Below are 20,155 nucleotides of genomic sequence, written 5' to 3' on the forward strand. Positions count from 1 at the left end.
TAGTTACACAAAGTTTAAAAATTTGCAAAGGGTGTACGAGTGTGGAGAGCTCCATCAAACTAGTCTTAAAGCTGAAGACCGCAACAGCAACAATAATAACAACAACAAAACAACTAGTAATTTCACAGCGAGTTATGGAAGCCTATAATCCCAAGTTTAGTGGCAGTATATCAAATGATTATTTGAAAGGTGTTGAATAATTGTTGATGTAATTGGAAACATTTATCTGAAGTCAGCCATTACCAGTTTTGTATATTCACATTTGTAGCAAAATAAATAAAATACAATTGAACAGCGTTTTTTCAAAAGATGATAAATACTCAGTTGTTTAAAATTTATATTTTTGTAGTTACAAATCAGGATTGTTGCCTTATGTGACCCGTGGAAATGCTCTTGTCAAAGCTGAAATATGCTGCTGTTATAAGGTGTTGAAAATAAGGGTTTTTGCAAAACTTGATACTTGCTTTTGGCCATTTAAGCCAAAGATCAATATATGTAAACTGTACTTTGCTTCTGATTATTGCTCAGTTTGTGCAAGCTTTGTGAGGGAGGAGGAACATCAAGAAAGAAGTGAAAAAAGAAGAATACTGTTTCAATAAAGTACAGCATGAGGAAAAAATATGGCCAGGCCATACTTGTATGTGCTGCAACATTTCAAGTAACATCAAGGATGTCCAAATACAGAACCTCAAAAAGAATGTGACCTGGAGGAAAAGAATCAATCAATAACAAATCATTGGTTGCACAAACTTTGTGCAGAAAAGTTCTATGCAGTAATGGAGGAGGAAAATTCAAATGTGATTAAAGAATCAGCCAATACAAAAGCTCTCTGTAGGTGAAGTCTAAGAGGAAGGTATTATTGTCACTATCAGATACTTATAATGGAAATTTTGTAAGAATTGAGGTACAGGAATCCAGAAACTGTAGCCAGGAAGTGAGCCCCTTTAGAAAAGAACATCATGGTCAGCAAGAAAAAGGGAAAGTATGTCTTGAAACTTGAGAGACATTTTGTGTGTCAGAAAGAGCAGAAAAGCGTTACTAGGGCATTGTTGAAAGTGATCAATAGATTTCCAGTGTAATATTATGTACCTGTATTCTGTGTTGTATTATAATGATGTGTATTGGTATTTTGCAGTTCTGCTTATCGAACACTTATGAAACAGCGTGATACTGAAGTGTTACACTGTAGTAAATTATTGTATTTCTAAGCAGAATGACCAATAAAGGAGCTTTGTTTGTGATTAATGTTAAAGAAAGAAAGAAAGAAATGATAAAAATAGAAAATTTGAATTAACAAACTTTTAACTTCCATCCTTGCATTTATCGACTTTTTAAAAAACTTGGAAGCTTCATCCCTTTATTCGGAAATTTTAGAAATATTGAACTCAATCTGAAATGCGCATACAAAATCTTTGTAAATGTTAAATTACCTTGTTTATGTAATTACTCTTTCAGTACAATATTTTAAAAAATGTGTTTCCTCAAAAATTTGCTTTCTTTGTTTATCAAGTTTTGAAAAAATGCTGCTAAATAAATTTCTTTTCATATTTGCCACGTGTTCTGGTCATTTGAACATTTTTACAACACTCTTTACTTCAATTCCCTCATACAACTGATAGTGTACCTCAGCATTTCTGAATCTACATCTATACTCTGCAGACCACTTTGAAGTCCTTGGCATAAGGTAATTTCCATTGTTCCAGTTATTGGGGCTTCTTTCCATTCCATTCACATATCAAGTGTGGAAAGAATGACTGTTAAATGCTTTTGTGTGTGCTGTAGTTATTTTAATCCTGCCTTCATGATCCCTGTGGGAGCAATAGGTATATGAGGATTGTAATACATTCCTAGAGCTATCTTTTAAAGCTGGTTCTTGGAATTTTGTAAATAGACTTTCATAGAATAGTTTGCTAATTCACTTTCTTCAGCATCTCTGTGACATTGTCCCACAGGTCAAACAAATATGTAACCATTCATGCTGCCCTTCTCTGTGTATGTTCAATATCCTTTGTTAGTCCTATTTGGTACAGGTTTGTCAAACTTGAGCGGTATTCCAGGATGGATCACATGATTGTTTTGTAAGCAGTATCCTTTGTAGACTGGTTGCATTTCCCCTGGTATTCTACCAATAAATCGAAGTCTGACACATGCTTTACTTAAGACTGAGCTTATGTGATTGTTCCAATTCTTATCTCTTACAAAATGCTACACCCAGGTGTTTGTATGAGCTGACCAATCCCAGCTTAATGTCTCTTAGTTTTGTGTTGGATGTAACTTATCTTACTCAACAGGGTGCCAAGTATTCCCTTAATTTAGGCCTTATAGTTCTATGCTTGTGGTGCTACAGAAGAATGCTGAAGATAAGGTGGGTAGATCACGTAACTAATGAGGAAGTATTGAATAGGATTGGGGAGAAGAGAAGTTTGTGGCACAACTTGACTAGAAGAAGGGATCGGTTGGTAGGACATGTTTTGAGGCATCAAGGGATCACAAATTTAGCATTGGAGGGCAGCGTAGAGGGTAAAAATCGTAAAGGGAGACCAAGAGATCAATACACTAAGCAGATTCAGAAGGATGTAGGTTGCAGTAGGTACTGGGAGATGAAGAAGCTTGCACAGGATAGAGGAGCATGGAGAGCTGCATCAAACCAGTCTCAAGACTGAAGACCACAACAACAACAACAACAGTTCTATGCTGTGCTGAACAGTATGTGAGACTGCTTTGTCACAGAATTCATTAAAAAAAGGCCTCAGATACAGAAATTATTATGTGTTTGTATGTAGTACACATGATGTGTAAGAATCTTTTTAACTGAAATGTGCTCAGGATTAAACTTTTTGCAAAGTACTTCCTTATTAAATAGTGGGAAGTTTAGTGTTGGATGTAACTTATCTTACTTTGACTCGTCATCATGCTGAGTGCAATCAGTTTGAGAGCTGCTTATATCTACTTGTATCATCTAATGGTATCAGCTGCAACTCATTACTCCCAAATTATTTACAACCTGCAGGAATATCCCATACCCCAAGTATATTACATTCTGTCATGTCTTCCAGAAATTGTGAAGAATTAAAACACTATGGCACCGCATACTACGATGGCTAGCAGACCCTGAATGGCACGTCAGACACATCCAAATTGGCATGCACATGATTGGTGCCTTCAGATCACAGCAAGCTTTACGATTCTTTGTGATATTGCTGTTCTTTGTGCCTATAAATGAGATGTTACACAGAGACCTCATACTTATAAGTAAACCTCCTTTTAGAGTTGTTTTATTTGTTTTACACGAAGTTCACGGACTGCAAAGGAGAAAACGCATGATTAAACCGGGGTTTTAGAATGTAATATATTCCTCAACAGGAAAAGTACACTAAGATCTACTGCTATTAAATAAAATAAAATAAGTACAAGGTATATACACCCTGGGACAACTGAAAAATCTGGGAAAAGCCTGGGAATTTTTTTGACATGACGAAATCTAGGAAAAACCAGGCAATTTTGTAGAATTTTGAGAAATTTTCATTCTTTCAGTTTCCAGTTAATTTTTTATAATTTTGACTGGTAAGAACTAATACAACAAATTTTACTATAGCCTGGCACTGGAGAACGATACTGCAGCAATAAAACATTAATGAGAAAAAAAACACCAAAATAAAACTTTAATTGCAAAGAAAATGCACCATTTACATCAACGAAACACAGTGTACATGCAAGTGTCTGCCAACAGCAGAATGTGTCAAAGACTACGCAGTACTTCGTAACAACAAACTGCTTTCAGTGCATCTTTTAGTGGCTTTTGGTTCAATGATCATGACGTCACAACTGTTTGCATTTCTAACAGGTCGCAGGAAAATATTGTGAGTGGTGGTTTGAGAAGAGTTACTTTCAAAGCAAATTTTCTTTTAAGCAAGATGAATTATGTTATGTGTGAGAATGTGTGACAAATTTCTTAAATCCAGAGCATTAGACTCTCATCCAGAACTTAACACTGAGGACTAGCTACTTAGAAAAATTTTGGGCCCAGAAGACCTGTCATTTATGCTATTACGTAAAATTTTAGTGGTACATTTGTGTTGTATATATCTTAAATTGTAACACACACCAAAAAAGACCAAGTTTCAAGGTTGGCTTATCATATTTATTTTAATATTTTCTTAGATTACATATTATGCAATAATGATGGAAAAAATATAATTATTTTTAAAAAGGTGCAGAGTTAGTTTCTTGAGCAATTTCAGACAAAATTGGCTTTTCTATGAAAAAGTCAAAGTGCTTGACGGAACATGTATTCAGCCAGGTAATCCATGAAATGATTGGTGTACAGCAGTGAAATTTATAATGGTGCTTGGTCAGAAATATCCAGCCGCTGCAATTTATGCTGTGCCCTTGGGAAAGAAACAGCAAAAAATTGTTGACATCCAATATTACATGTGAAGCTCAGCTTTTCTTGTGACTGTACCATATGTATATTAATTCAAACCATTAACTTTTCCTATTTGTGTGTTCACACTACTTAATGGTGATATTACTGTTTGTCGTATGCTCTGAATATCTGCTGTCATTTGCCGCCGAGATTGCATGACATTAACTATGATTGGCAGACAAAAGCGCATTTTAATCTTTATTTCAGTGCTTCAGAAGCTACCATTCTGTATTGGTGGAATTGATGTTGGAATTGATGTTTAGACGTTGGTAATACGAACATATGTTAGTGTAAATGTTGTCACACATCAAATATCTTTCCAAAACACGTTGGTTTTTGCTGGGGTTTTGTTTCCTAAAGTACCGGGCAATTTTATGCCAGTGTATGAAACCTTCATCATTCGAAAGATTGATATGTTTTACAGCTCCGAGGAATAGTATATTGTCACTTAACAAGGAAAAAATGTACGTTCACCTGGGAAAAGTGCATTTTCGGCAGGAAAAGTACTTTTTTACAGAGAAAGCCAGGAGTTTTCTTTCTTGTCTACGTATACACTATGAAATAGTAATTTACATTTGTGAGCATACACTGTTGACATTTGACATTAAGAACACTTTCCTGTAAGTAACTGTGTGTGCTATTATTTGCATTATGTAGGGATATCTATATTGAAAAATTCCATGCGAACCTCCAGTGTTACCCATTGCCATCTTTCTGTTTCAGTAATAGTAGGAGCATGCTAAGGTTTGATCCATTGAAAGCAGATCATAAGAGATTTGAGGTTGCAACAGTTACAACACCTGAGAAAATAGAGAACGAAAGCAAAAAAATGAATGTAGAGAATGGTCTGAAAATGCAGGACGAGGAAGATCATGAGGTTGAAGATGAGAAACCTGCAAAAGTGGAAGTTTCCAAAGAAAAATTTTACAGTGTTACAGACAGACTAAAAGAAACCCTAAAGAGCAAAACTCAAAAATGATGCCCAGTTCAGTCTGCTTGAAATGTTTGGGTCCACAGAAGATAAAGGTTTGTACTAAATTTAAAACATTTCAATGTGTAAACTTGAGTGTATGAATATACTGAAAAAGTAACACAGAAGGATTTTGTCACCCATATTATTGTGGTTAGGAAGCCCAGGGACTACCAGGAAGTAGACCCATTATTTTTTTCCAGATGTTGAGTTAGAGCAACCCTTGCCCTAATGGCAGCACCATCTGGTGATGATGCAAAAATGGCACTTGTCATTGCACCACCCACACATAAGGAGCAAACTGTAGTCTCTTTTGTGGTAGTAAAAAGACTTGGCCCAAATGAAATTCAAAACTGAAGTGTTTGGAGTGTGTATGAATCATAGCAATACCTCCATATGGTGCATGGATTATAGCAACATTTCCATGTGGTGCATGCCCTTGTTAGAAGCCATGTTGATGAGCCATTATCAGTAAATTTGACAATATTGCTGAATATCTTGGGCACTGAGAAAGCATTTTAAATGAGTCCCAAGTTTTATCTATGTGTGTTGGAAGAGATATTCCATATTTTGTAAAGAAGAGTGTGTGATACTGTACATGGGTAGCTACACATTTTATGATTAGTGCTTACTGCTTGCCAGAAATCTAATAGGTAACCTGTGGGGTGACAGAGGCGGGTGGTACATTTTGACCAGTTTTGGAGGTTACATGTCTGTGACCAAGGCATTCCAGAAGGGACAGTGGATCTTGGGTACATCATTTTTCTGTCTGATTCAAAGCAGGTGTGAAAGCACTCTTTTTCACTATCTCTTAAGAAATTTGAAGAGATACAATCTGGAAATAAAGCCCTTGTTAATGTGGCCTCAATTTGTGTGTGCATAATTTGCCCAAATTGTTTCCAGTTCACATTGGCTTTGTACCAATAGGTTTTGGCTCTGTTGATGTAGTTATGTTTGGAATATCCCCTCTCCCCTTTCCACAAGAGCTTAAGGAGACACATCCTAAAAATTCTTCATGTAAATTTTATGCTAATAAAAAAAAAACAACCTCAATTCGTGTTATTAAATTGTCTGCTTTCAAAAATTTTATTATAATATCACTAAGATATGAGGTGTTGTATTGACAATTCTTTAACATGTCTGTAATGAAGAGGTTTAATGTCTGTTCCATGACAACCTCTCACCTTATAGTCATTTATGCTCGGGAATGGAATTTGAAAATAATTTTGTAGTGTAAGTCAAGAGTTTTCATATACCAGTAAGCTTTTTGTTTTATTCCACTACCATCCAGGGTCTAGAATGAAAATTTGTCCACACACCTTAAAGTTTTGTCTATATGAATAAAAGTTCCAGAAGAAAGAATATATGTAACAGTATGAAAAGAAGAATTGTTACATTTTTGACACAGCTTCAGAATTGATTGCATGAAAAGTTGAAATAGTTACTCTTCACCCAAGAGACAGGTGAACAACAGTACTGCCCATGCAGATAGTAATTAGACAACATTAAATGAAGATTTAGTATTATATTTTGAGTCAGCATTATCATGGTTTCTTGACCTCATGTGTACAACAAATAGTGCATTCACAATAGTGTTTGTAGTAAGCCTCTGTTCTTTCACTTGGTACAGTAACTGTTCATAATTACATGTGTCATGTGAATTATCTGTTGATATGTAAACTCTCTTTGTTTTGACTCTTCATAGATTATTCAGTTTTTTGGCTTTACAGGTGCACAGTCCTCCCAAGAAAAATACAAGAACTCTGAATTAAATAAGAAAAAGCAAATTGGCTGGTCACAGGAATCCTTTTTAAATACGATTCTAGTGATTCTGAAGATGAATATGAGGTGAAAAAATCAACAGAACCAAATCAGAACAGTTATGAAACCATTTCTGAAAATATGAAGGTCACCAGTTCATTCTTCTTTAAAGAAAATGATGCCCGTCTAAAAGGTAAGCTGTGGGTTGGGGGGGGGGGGGGGGGGAAAGAATAATTTGTTACTACAAAAATACTCTGTTGGAACTGGGAAACAGTCTCACAGACAGAGTTAAACTGTGGAAACTGAGATACTAACAAAGGAACATATAGACAACACATAACTGAGTATTTACCTAAGATTCCCACATATTTTAGGCTAACTAATGGAGCAATAATATTATGAAGCGGTTAAGTTGCTATGCACCATAAAGATGACATTTTGAGCTGCAGACAGGCACAACGAAAAGACGGTTACATATGAGTTTTTGCCAAAGTGGTCTTCAGAAAACACACACACACACACACACACACACACACACACACACACACACACACACACACACAAAATTCACACAAGCAAATGTATCTTGTGAACAGATGACCTCTACCATTGGCAGTGGGACAAGGCTGCTACTAGGCAAAGTGACAGGAGGCTATGGGAGAGCGGGGCAGGGGGGGGGGGGGGGGGCAGAGACTGGTGTGTGCATCAGCAGAGGATATTCCACCACTGCTTTTAGCTTGTTTGGGTCTCACTTAACTGATTTTTGTTTAAGACGTGTCCCAGATATGGACCTCTTTCCTTAAAAATTCATTTACCCACCTGCGATTTCAAAATATGTTCTTCCAGAGATTACTTCCAAAAATTAGAATGTTATATAAACGAATAAACAATTTTTCAACCTATGCGTCCATTAGAATTGAGTTCATCAATTTTTAGAAAGTGGCGGTTGCAGAACGAAGTCCGATTAGCATTGTTGTGTAAATATAATACACGTACACGTACAGTCTACTAAAAGCTGTAAGTTGTGGAATCCTTTTTCATGTAATAACGTCTGACAATATTCCTTAGTTAAGTATTGAAAAATATTTTGTGTTGGCCAAACCTTTCAAAATTTCATCGATATGGGGGAGTGGGAAGAGTGTGTTCACAGTTGTGTCATTTTGCTTCTGTAATTGATTACCATTCTCCAATTATTGTTACCAGATGCATCCAAATTTTTGGAGTGTTATTAATGGAAAGTTCCTGGAGCTAGTGAAGGCACTATTATATCATCCTGTTATGTCTGATTTATCTCCTATTGGTAACGCTTATGGTATTCTGTAAGGACAGGGAGCAAATTACTTGTCCCTCAGATTTGGGAATAAATTTTATTTGATGCTGAATTGTATCTGTATATTTCAACCTCTTGGCAGATGAAATACATCATTATACGCAGAACACAAACTCTGTTATGGGCTGCTTCTGTACGACATTTTAAATGATGTAACCGTAAGTTTCTCTTTTAATAAACTAATTCTTGATTTTTTCTCATCTCGAGACTTTTCTACCTTATGCACAGTCTGCTTCAGACTAGTGCTACATTGTGGCACTTCTTCCATTTTAAATGTGAGGCATCTCAATAGAAATCACCTCTTCTTGTGTGTTTAACACTAATTACTCAAGAGTTTTTTTCATACTCTCACCCCAGCATGTCTGATGCTTCTCAACAGTGCCCTCTCTTAGCTAGAATCTGTAACCTTTATCCCTCAAAATCCTCTTCTAAATGGGGATGCATCTTTATTTTAGCTTTAGGCTCTGTAGCTTCCATTTTCCTGTCAGTGACATGTCTGCCTACTGATAAGTGGTTTTATGTTAATGTTTCCTCAATTTACTCTTGTTTACTGTCTCATTTGAGCAACGCTGGGAACTGTGAACTGTACTGCATTCACAGTTTGCAGTTTCGAAATCTGTTTGTGGCTTTCTAAGCCCCTGTTCCTGTGTACTTGTGCTTCTATCTCCTTACACAATTCAATTGGCCCGCTGCTGATCCACAGGGTTCCTTTGGTATAATCAGTTAATTCAACATGCTCCATAAAGAAGTCTCTACCAATTGAACTAGCTTAGGGAATAACCAATTCCCCTCCTACCAAATGAAACTCACGTTTCAAACTTAGTCCCGATCTATTACAAGATCTGAAATGGGCCATTCCATACATATGTATCACCAGACTGCTAGTACCCTTAATTTTTTATACTTTTTGTTTGGTCAATAACCAACCTGGCTTTACAGGTACTTCATATTGAATAATCAAAATGTACTCAGTGAACAAGTCAAGTCTATTAACTCATTTTTTACTTTCAAAGTTTAATTCAGCATGAGGAGTCATGTAATCATATACTTCTCTTTCATTTGCCTGCTTTTTATTTTTTCACAGAATATCTTGCATTTTCGTACATTCTCTAGCCATGTCCCCTGCCCTGTGAGTTGCAAAACACACATCTGGCTTCGCTGTCCTTACAAGGATATGGATATCTATGTCCCAATATTAACTTTTGCATCTGACTGGCCATGGAGTCTCTGACTCTAAACGAGATGGAACCATTCTACTTTACAAATTCTTTTCTCAAGTGGCAGTCTTGCATTAAATGCCCAAATTTGCCACGTGTTTTACATTTAATATTACAAATACTAACAAAGGAGATAGAGGGGGCTGGCCAGTACTTACCTCAGCTCAGTACAGCCGATAGATACCACATAAAACAGAACTGAAAATTTACATTCCTAGCTTTCGGAACTTTGTTCCTTCATCAGGGAGAGAGAGGGGGAAAAAAGGGAAGAAGGGAAAGTGGATTCAGTTACTCACAACCCAGGTTTTACCTGGGTTGTGAGTAACTGAATCCACTTTCCCTTCTTCCCTTTTTTCCCCTCTCTCCTCCCTGATGAAGGAACAAAGTTCCGAAAGCTAGGAATGTAAATTTTCAGTTCTGTTTTATGTGTATCTATCGGCTGTACTGAGCTGAGGTAAGTACTGGCCAGCCCCTCTATCTCTTTGTTAGTATTTGTTTCACATCTTATATGAGATTTTCCATTAAACATTTAATATTACCTTTGCCAATCCATCGATGTGCCCCCCCCCCCCCCTCCTCAGCCAGCCCCCCACCCCATGAACCATGGACCTTGCCGTTGGTGGGGAGTCTTGCATGCTTCAACAATACAGATAACTGTACCAAAGGTGCAACCACAATGGATGGGTATCTGTTGAGAGGCCAGACAAACATGTGGTTCCTGAAGAGGGGCAGCAGTGTTTTCAGTAGTTGCAGGGGCAACAGTCTGGATGATTGACTGATCTGGCCTTGTAACACTAACCAAAACGGCCTTTCTGTGCTGGTACTTGCGAATGGCTGAAAGCAAGGGGAAACTACAGCCGTAATTTTTCCCGAGGGCATGCAGCTTTACTGTATGGTTAAATGATGATGGCATCCTCTTGGGTAAAATATAGTGGCGGTAAAATAGTCCCCCATTCGGATCTCCGGGCAGGGACTACTCAGGATGACATTGTTATCAGGAGAAAGAAAACTCGTCAGAGCGTGGAATGCCAGATCCCTTAATCGGGCAGGTAGGTTAGAAAATTTAAAAAGGGAAATGGATAGGTTAAAGTTAGATATAGTGGGAATTAGTGAAGTTCGGTGGCAGGAGGAACAAGACTTTTGGTCAGGTGAGTACAGGGTTATAAGTACAAAATCAAATAGGGGTATTGCAGGAGTAGGTTTAATAATGAGTAAAAAAATAGGAATGCAGATAAGCTACTACAAACAGCATAGTGAACATATTATTGTGGCCAAGATAGATACGAAGCCCACGCCTACCACAGTAGTACAAGTTTATATGCCAACTAGCTCCACAGATGACAAAGAGATTGATGATAAAAGAAATTATTCAGGTAGTGAAGGGAGACGAGAATTTAATAGTCATGGGTGACTGGAATTCGACAGTAGGAAAATGAAGAGAAGGAAACATAGTAGGTGAATATGGATTGGGGCTAAGAAATGAAAGAGGAAGCCGCCTGGTAAAATTTTGCACGGAGCGTAAGTTAATCATAGCTAACACTTGGTTCAAGAATCATGAAAGAAGGTTGTATACATGGAAGAACCCTGGAGATTCTAAAAGGTTTCAGATAGATTATATAATGGTAAGACAGAGATTTAGGAACCAGATTTTAAATTGTAAGACATTTCCAGGGGCAGATGTGGACTCTGACCACAATCTATTGGTTATGAACTGTAGATTAAAACTGAAGAAACTGCAAAAAGGTGGGAATTTAAGGAGATGGGACCTGGATAAATTGAAAGAACCAGAGGTTGTACAGAGTTTCAGGGAGAGCATAAGGGAACAATTGACAGGAATGGGGGAAAGAAATACAGTAGAAGAAGAATGGGCAACTTTGAGGAATGAAATAGTGAAGGCAAAAGAGGATCAAGTAGGTAAAAAGACGATGGATAGTAGAAATCCTTGGGTAACAGAAGAGATACTGAATTTACTTGATGAAGGAGAAAATACAAAAATGCAGTAAGTGAAGCAGGCAAAAAGGAATACAAACGTCTCAAAAATGAGATCGATAGGAAGTGCAAAATGGCTAAGTAGGGATGGCTAGAGGACAAATGTAAGGATTGAGAAGCTTATCTCACTAGGGGTAAGATAGATACCGCCTACAGGAAAATTAGAGAGACCTTTGGAGAAAAGAGAAACACTTGTATGATTATCAAGAGCTCAGATGGAAACCCTGTTCTAAGCAAAGAAAGGAAAGCAGAAAGATGAAAGGAGTATATAGAGGGTCTATACAAGGGCGATGTACTAGAGGACAATATTATAGAAATGGAAGAGGATGTAGATGAAGATGAAATGGGAGATACGATACTGCGTGAAGAGTTTGAAAGAGCACTGAAAGACCTGAGTCGAAACAAGGCCCTGGGAGTAGGCAACATTCCATTAGAACTGCTGACGGCCTTGGGAGAGCCAGTCCTGACAAAACTCTACCATCTGGTGAGCAAGATGTATGAGACAGGTGAAATAACCTCAGACTTCAAGAAAAATATAATAATTCCAATCCCAAAGAAAGCAGGTGTTGACAGATGTGAAAATTACCGAACTATCAGTTTAATAAGTCACGGATGCAAAATACTAATGCGAATTCTTTACAGACGAATGGAGAAACTGGTAGAAGCCGACCTTGGGAAAGATCAGTTTGGATTCCGTAGAAATATTGGAACAAGTGAGGCAATACTGACCCTACGACTTATCTTAGAAGCTAGCTTAAGGAAAGGCAAACCTACGTTTCTAGCATTTGTAGACTTAGAGAAAGCTTTTGACAATGTTGACTGCAATACTCTCTTTCAAATTCTGAAGGTGGCAGGGGCAAAATACAGGGAGCGAAAGGCTATTTACAATTTGTACAGAAACCAGATGGCAGTTATAAGAGTCGAGGGGCATGACAGAGAAGCAGTGGATGGGAAGGGAGACAGGGTTGTAGCCTGTCCCCGATGTTAGTCAATCTGTATATTGAGCAAGCAGTGAAGGAAACAAAAGAAAAATTCGGAGTAGCTATTAAAATCCATGGAGAAGAAATAAAAACTTTGAGGTTCGCCGATGACATTGTAATTCTGTCAGAGACAGTGAAGGACTTGGAAGAACAGTTGAATGGAATGGACAGTGTCATCAAAGGAGGGTATAAGATGAAAATCAACAAAAGCAAAATGAGGATAATGGAATGTAGTCGAATGAAGTCGGGTGATGCTGAGGGAATTAGATTAGGAAATGAGACTACTTCAAGTAGTAAAGGAGTTTTGCTATTTGGGGAGCAAAATAACTGATGATGGTCGAAGTAGAGAGGATATAAAATGTAGACTGGCAATGGCAAGGGCAAGAGTTTCTGAAGAAGAGAAATTTGTTAACATCGAGTATAGATTTAAGTGTCAGGAAGTAATTTCTGAAAATATTTGTATGGAGCGTAGCCATGTATGGAAGTGAAACATGGATGATAACTAGTTTGGACAAGAAGAGAATAGAAGTTTCCGAAATATGGTGCTACAGAAGAATGCTGAAGATTAGACGGGTAGATCATATAACTAATGAGCAGGTATTGAAAAGGATTGGGGAGAAGAGAAGTTTGTGGCACAACTTGACTAGAAGAAGGGATTGGTTGGTAGGACATATTCTGAGGCATCAAGGGATCACCAATTTAGTATTGGAGGGCATTGTGGAGGGTAAAAATCGTAGAGGGAGACCAAGAGATGAATACACTAAACAGATTCAGAAGGATGTAGGTTGCAGTAAGTACTGAGAGATGAAGAAGTTTGCACAGAATAGGGTAGCATGGAGAGCTGCATCAAACCAGTCTGAGGACTGAAGACCACAACAATAATAACAGTGTTTTTATGCTGCCACATCATTGCTTGTTGCTCACCCGGCATGGCCTGGTGATGCAGGAATAAGGCCACAGTCTCACCAGCCCATTTGACCTGCATCATTGCTGCTTGCCACGCTGCCTGCTATGATCCTCGCCAGGTGGTGATATCAATCACAATTATTGCCACATGTCCGGAAACTTGAGCAGTGATGGGCTGCTTTAAGGTCATTCCAGCAGTGCTCTGTTTGACTCTGCTAGCATTCTGCTAGCTATGTGAATAGCTGCAGGGTAATTACTCCCAGCGACCAGCGAGGCTGCAGTGTAAGCGTAACGAGGTTCCTGGCGAATAGTGAGGTGTGATGCGCAAGCAGCGAGATGACAGCAGCGAGGCTGCAGCATAAAAGTATTCTTATGTAGTCCTTACAGATGTTTCACAGCTGCTATTATTTTATAGGACAGTGTACTACTGGAAAATAACATTGTATTGAGTTGTAAACTTTTGTTTTTCACATGACAAACATACCAACAGTACTATTTTTATATATAATAAATTTGCGTTACGGTAACAGAGTGATTAACTTTTTTTCAGAGGGACTAGAGTTTATCACAACAGCAAAAAGGATTGGAGAAGAGGAATTTTCAAAAAGGCGTAGGGAATTAAAGCTAATCATTAGAGCAAAAATAAAGAACAACATGAGGAAAAAAAGACCTTGGAAGAAAAAGCTTGGTGGCCAGAAGAAAAAACACGCAGGGAAAAAAAGTAAACATTAAGATAACTAAGGTTACATGTTATGTAAAATGTACTTCATTTGTGTTGTGCAGTTTGGTGCTGATGGATTTGTGATTTTAATTTTGGTGATTTATCTGTGGAGACAGCTGTTTCTTTATAATGAGTGTGTGAAGAAATCTATTTTGCGCAAATATTTTATAACTTTTATCTCTCCTTTTTACTGAAAAACATAAACCAGAATTTAAAACAAGAGTGCGTATTGAATTTTTGCAAGAAATAGGAAGCTGTTGTCTTTATAAGCCCACATTGGAAAGGGAAGAGACTATGGATAACTGATCACAAGTATATTTTTTTTATTTAATACTACCTGTAGAAGATCAGTTTGTACATAAACTTTGTATAAAATGAAGAGTATTTTAATGTAACTGAGTTTTAAATTATTAATCTCAACAGGGGAAATAAAGCCGCGAAACTGAAGGCTCTGTGTGAACATTACGTTTATGAGGGTGTGCTGAAAAAAGTAATACCTCCAAATTTTTTATGTTAAAACTCTTAAAGCTTTTTAAATAAAAAAGCTAAATTATCATTCTACATCTTTAAATTAACAGATTTCTCCTAACGAGACACCAGTTTGTTGATACCATCACTGTAGAATGTTTTACTTTGTTGACAGAGCCACAACCTCATCTCTTGCACTGCTTCATCACTAACAACGTGAAGCCTTGAACATGTTCTTCAAGTTTTGGAAGTCTGAAAATTTGATTGGGTCAATTCAGTACTGTATGGTGGATGATCAATGACAGTGAACCCAGGGTGCCGGATTGCTACAGATGTAACAGTGCTCATGTGGTATGCCATTGTCGTGTTGAAGGAGAGGGTGCTCTATATATATTTATGAACTCTTCAAATTTGCACTTTTAGTTTTTCTGATGGTTTACAGCATTTTGTTTCTCACACTCATGTAGTTATGATACATGCCACCAGTTGTATGCTACAATTCTGAGTGCCGCCCCCCCCCCCCCCCATGTGGGGACGCTCAACTCTTTTGTCAGTGTGTCATTGATTACCATGGTGCCCCAGCCTTTGAAGCACTACTGCCCTTTCTCCCTTTCTTTGCTACTAGTGCATGCTTCCACTGTCCCTTTCCCCTAATGCCTTTCCATTGGATGGCCTCCCTGCAGACCCCATGTGGACTTGGTACATGACTTAGGACCTTAGCTTTCCATTTCACTTCCATTGCTCTCAGCACCTTTTCATTAATGAATATGTTGTCTCCATTGTTGGATTCAACCTGCCACCAGTTTTCCAAATATTTCAGATGTGCAGATCATGCAAGAAAGGTCACCCAATGTGGTGTGTGTTTTACCATTTTGCCATTCCACCTTAGCGTCCGTTCTTTCCATCCGGTTATTGGTGGGTTGCCAAGTAACTGCAAGGTGGTAGCCCCCTGACTCACGCAGGGATCTCACTTTTGGTGCCTGAGGTGGAAACTCCTTGTGTATGCCAAAGAGTATGTGCCTATCATGACTGGGGCACAAGGACTCCGAGCAACGGATTACTGGCCACGTAGCCCTTGTTGAGGCTAGGTGGCACCTGTGGGAAGAGCCTCTGTTCGGAGTGGGTCATACTATGGCAGATGACTTGCATATGAAGCTTGCTCACAATGGTGGTTTTACAGCCCCAGCAGCCTCTTAAGAAGGAAGTAACTCATTCAATACAGAGAGCTACAACATCAAAATGTCCACTTCGTGACACTGTGGGAGGCATGTAGGGCTAAGTGACAAGCAGAGGAATACTACTCCCCCCCCCCCCCCCCCCCTCTTCCCCAATCCCAATTCGTACAAGGTGAGATAGGGATTCCTTTTTGGCCACAAAGACTTTATTATTTGTATAGAATAATGAGGACAAATTTGGGCAACTTGCACCTGTCTCCAAAATGAAGAGTGGGTCAGTTTTGATTGAAACAGTGTCCCCTGCCCAGTCATGGGTGTTGCTTGCTTCTGATTGGCTGGGACTACCGCTCCCCATAATAGATTAAATATGGTTCAAGGCATCGTTCTCCACCATGATCTTCTCTTGCATTCGGGTGATGAGCTACACGCCAACTTGGAGCCACGGGGTGTACACTGTCTCCGTCATGTCTGTAGGTGGCCAATGGTTAAAGGGTTGCCACCAGGGCCTTCATCTTGACGTTTGAGGGGGATTCGTTTCCTGAAACTGTTAAGGTGGTGGTATACTGATGTGATGTGAAACCATATGTTTGACACCCCCCCCCCCTCCTCCCCTCTTGCATGCGGTGCTTCAGATGCATGAAAGTTGGGCACATGTTCACATTGCAACACCAACCCTGTCTGTAGGAACTGTGAACAACCATTGCATGCAAATCTTTCTCTTGCCCCCCAACCCGTCTGTGTCAGCTGTGATCACCATTCTCCCTGCTAACCAGACAGAGTTTAAATACAGAAATATAAGACTCTGGGGACTAACATACCAAGGGGCCAATACAAAGTACTAGTGTCTAAATCCTGCACACATGTCAATGTCAAATGCTACTACTATGATGGTGTCACCCTCTCTGACAACAGTACTCTCACCCATTATGCCTGCTACAGTGGGCCCTCAGGGCTGCTTGACACTCCCTGCCCACCTGATGGTTGGGGCTCTCCTTCTGCCACTTTGCCCCCACACCTACTTTAGGAGCAATGGCTCCCCACTCACCAGGGATGTCGACCCGCATCCCCCAGCCCAAGATACGTCACCCTTGTGTGGCATTTCATGCCAGGAAAGGGTCCCATGGGACACTCCTCTCTGAGGTTTCTGCCAGTCTGCGACAAATACCAGACAATGTCTGAAGGAGCCACAGGCTGCTGGTTGTAGGACTTTGTGATCTTTCTCAGTGCCTGAAATTAATTCAGGGAAGCCCTCCCAGTCATCTGAAAGCCCTAAGGAGAAGAAATATAAAAATAAGGCATCAAAGACGAAGGAGATTCTGATGGCTCCCGCAACACCTGATCCCACATGTTCCACTCTGTGGCCGAGGTGACAATCCATGGTGCCCCTGAGGCTTCAGATTGCACCGCAAGTTACTCAGAACGTATATTTGTTGATACCATAACCTTTCAAACAGTGGCAGCAGGTGACCTTGGGGCATAACCTGCCTCCTTGGTCCCTTCACACCCTCACATTATACAAGCAACATGATTCTCCAGTGGAAATGTAGCGTTTTTTCCACTATCTGGCTGAGCTATGACATAATATCCTCCTCTGCTTTCTGCATTACTCTTCAGGAAACTTGGTTTCCAGCTACACAAACTCCTACCTTTCATTGTTACCAGAGATATTTTAAGAATAATGCCGACTATGATAGGGTGTCGGGCAGAGTTTGCACTTATGTTCTGGATTCTACATATAGCAGAATTATGCATCTTGATACATATTGGGAGGCTGTGGCTGTTCGGGTAAGGGCATTTCAGGATTTTACCATCTGTAATGTTAATTTCCCTCCTGATGGTGAAGTGCCTCAGAACATATTGTCTGCGTTGGTTTCTCAGCTCCTCCCACCTTCACTAATCTTGGGCAACTTCAATGCCCTCAACCTTTTGTGGGGTGGAACCACAATCACTGACTGCATTAAAGACTTCAAAAACTTGCTGGCAGATCTTGATCTTTGTCTCTTGAATGCTGGTTCCCCCATGCACTTCATTGTGGCACACGGAACTTAACGCACCCATTGATGGGCTCTCAAAACTGTTGATTGGATGCTTTCACTTCCACTACATGGTGATACTGGCATGGCTGTCTCGAGTGCAACAGCGGTCATTCTGTTGGCAGCCAACTTGGCGATCCCCTATTCTTTGGGATGCCCCCCCTCCCCCCCCCCCCCCCAAAGGTATATAGTACCTAGATGGACCTCTGAAACTGCCGAGGCCATTAGAGACTGCATCCATCGATGCAGCACCTCATTGCCTTTAAATGGCTCCATGGCCGGGTCGGCCACCTGAAGCCCACGCCTGCCACCTCATAAAATAATGGAAGCAAGAATCCGGGCAACTGTATGTTTCAACCATTGGGCCACACACGCCTCCTTTGCAGATTTGGATGAAGATCAGATGCCTTTATGGATATCAGCCCCACACAGGTGTACCTGGTATTTCCTTGAACAGAGTTGCCTTACTGACTCATACGCTGTCACTGAACATTTTGCTCTGCATTATGCTCGAGTCTCTGCATCTGAGAACTATCAACCTGCCTTTCATGTCCTCAAACAGCGGGTGGAGCAAATGTACCTATTTTTCGCTACATGCCACCCTGGAACCCTATAATGCTCCATTCAGTGAGTGAGAATTCTTCAGTGCCCTAACCCTTCACCCTGTTGTACCCCAGGGCTGTAGCACATCCAAAACCAAATGCTCAAACACCTATTGGCGTATTGTCCATGTCACCTTACCTTACCGTATCTGGAGTGAGAGCGAGTTCCCATCTTAATGGCAAGAAAGCACTGTTTTCCCGTTTGCTGAAATTGGGTTAGCAGCCCCTAGAGATGGACAGCTATTGCCCAATTAGTCTCACCAGTGTTTTCTGTAAGTTGCTCGAATACACGCTGAGGTAGCAGCTGTTTTAGTTCTTTGAGTCTTGGAGTCTTTGGGGCTCCATCCCAGGGCAGTTTTTGCTAAGCTGTTCCACTACTGACAATTTGGCTTTCCTGGAGTGTGCCACCTGGACAGCTTTTGACCAATGTCAGCACCTTATTGCTGTCTTCTTCGACCTATAAAAAGGTTTATGACATCACATGGTGACACCACATCCTTGATACCTTACCTGATCGGGTCTCTGGGCCTGCTTCTGATTTTTTACAGAACTTCTTGACACACCATATTTTCTGGGTTTAAGTTGGTGCTTCCCACAGTACCAAGAGAATGAGGTCCCGCAGGGCTCTGTATTGAGGGTCTCTCTCTTTCTAGTGGCCATCAATGGCCCAGCAGCAGTTGTGTGGTCTTCAGTATGACCCTCCTTGTATGCTGACTAGTTTTGTTTTTGCTATTGCTCTTGTAGTGTGTGTGTTGTTGAACATTGACTGCAGGAAACAATTCGAATGGCACAGTTATGGGCGTTCACCCATGGCTTTCAGTTTATGGCCACCAAGACTCACATCATGCCCTTCTGTTGACATCCTACTGTTCATCCACAACCAGATCATTACTTCGATGACCAATTACTCAATGCGGTGCCGACGTATCACTTTTTGGGACTGGTCTTCAATGCCCATTTAATGTGGCTTCCCCATCTTTGCCATCAACTTAGGCAAAGATGCTGGCTACTACACCTAAATACACTTCACTCCCTCAGTAACACCAGCTTGCATGCAGACCACACTACCCTTCTGCAACTTTACGAAGGCCTGCGTCTCCCATCTTGATTATGGGAGTCTAGCATATTGTTTGCCATTGCTCTCAGTACTGCGGTTCCTGGATCTGATACACCACTGTGAGATCTGACTTGCAACAGCAGCCTGTCAAACTAGCCCTGTGAACAGCATACTAATGGAGGCTGGGATCACTCTACTACAGATCAGGTCACCAACAATAGCTACCCAATGACAATACAGTTGTTCATGGCTTCCCTGAGCATCTGAATTGCTGTGTCCTTTTCCTAGTAGGTAGATCCACCTCCCACAACAGAGACGCAGAAGTGAGATCACAGTTGCAGTTCAACTACAGTGTCTCTGCTCTGGACTCCAACTCCAGCCCCCACCCCCCACCCCCACCCCCCAGTCTTTTCTTGTCAGGGAGCAATAATCGCATGCACCCCCAAGGCTTGTACTCTGATCTCTGATCTGTCTTGATTTATCCTTTGGAGTGAAAGATTCAATTGACCCCATTGTTTTT

The 20,155-nt window shown here is 40.1% G+C and overlaps 1 protein-coding gene across 1 annotated transcript in view; it reads left to right on the plus strand.

The window, feature by feature from the left end:
• The window catches only part of LOC124799115 (nucleolar protein 8), a 59,369-nt gene extending 44,513 nt beyond the window's left edge, over nucleotides 1-14,856 (plus strand). The window contains 5 exon segments of the mRNA XM_047262653.1: nucleotides 5,150-5,402; nucleotides 5,404-5,452; nucleotides 7,127-7,203; nucleotides 7,206-7,350; nucleotides 14,130-14,856. Coding sequence (XP_047118609.1) covers nucleotides 5,150-5,402; nucleotides 5,404-5,452; nucleotides 7,127-7,203; nucleotides 7,206-7,350; nucleotides 14,130-14,311 — 706 coding nt within the window. The 3' untranslated portion in view covers nucleotides 14,312-14,856.
• The last annotated feature ends 5,299 nt before the right edge of the window (nucleotides 14,857-20,155 follow it).

Source organism: Schistocerca piceifrons, chromosome 5, assembly GCF_021461385.2.
Source record: "Schistocerca piceifrons isolate TAMUIC-IGC-003096 chromosome 5, iqSchPice1.1, whole genome shotgun sequence".
NCBI lineage: Eukaryota > Metazoa > Arthropoda > Insecta > Orthoptera > Acrididae > Schistocerca > Schistocerca piceifrons.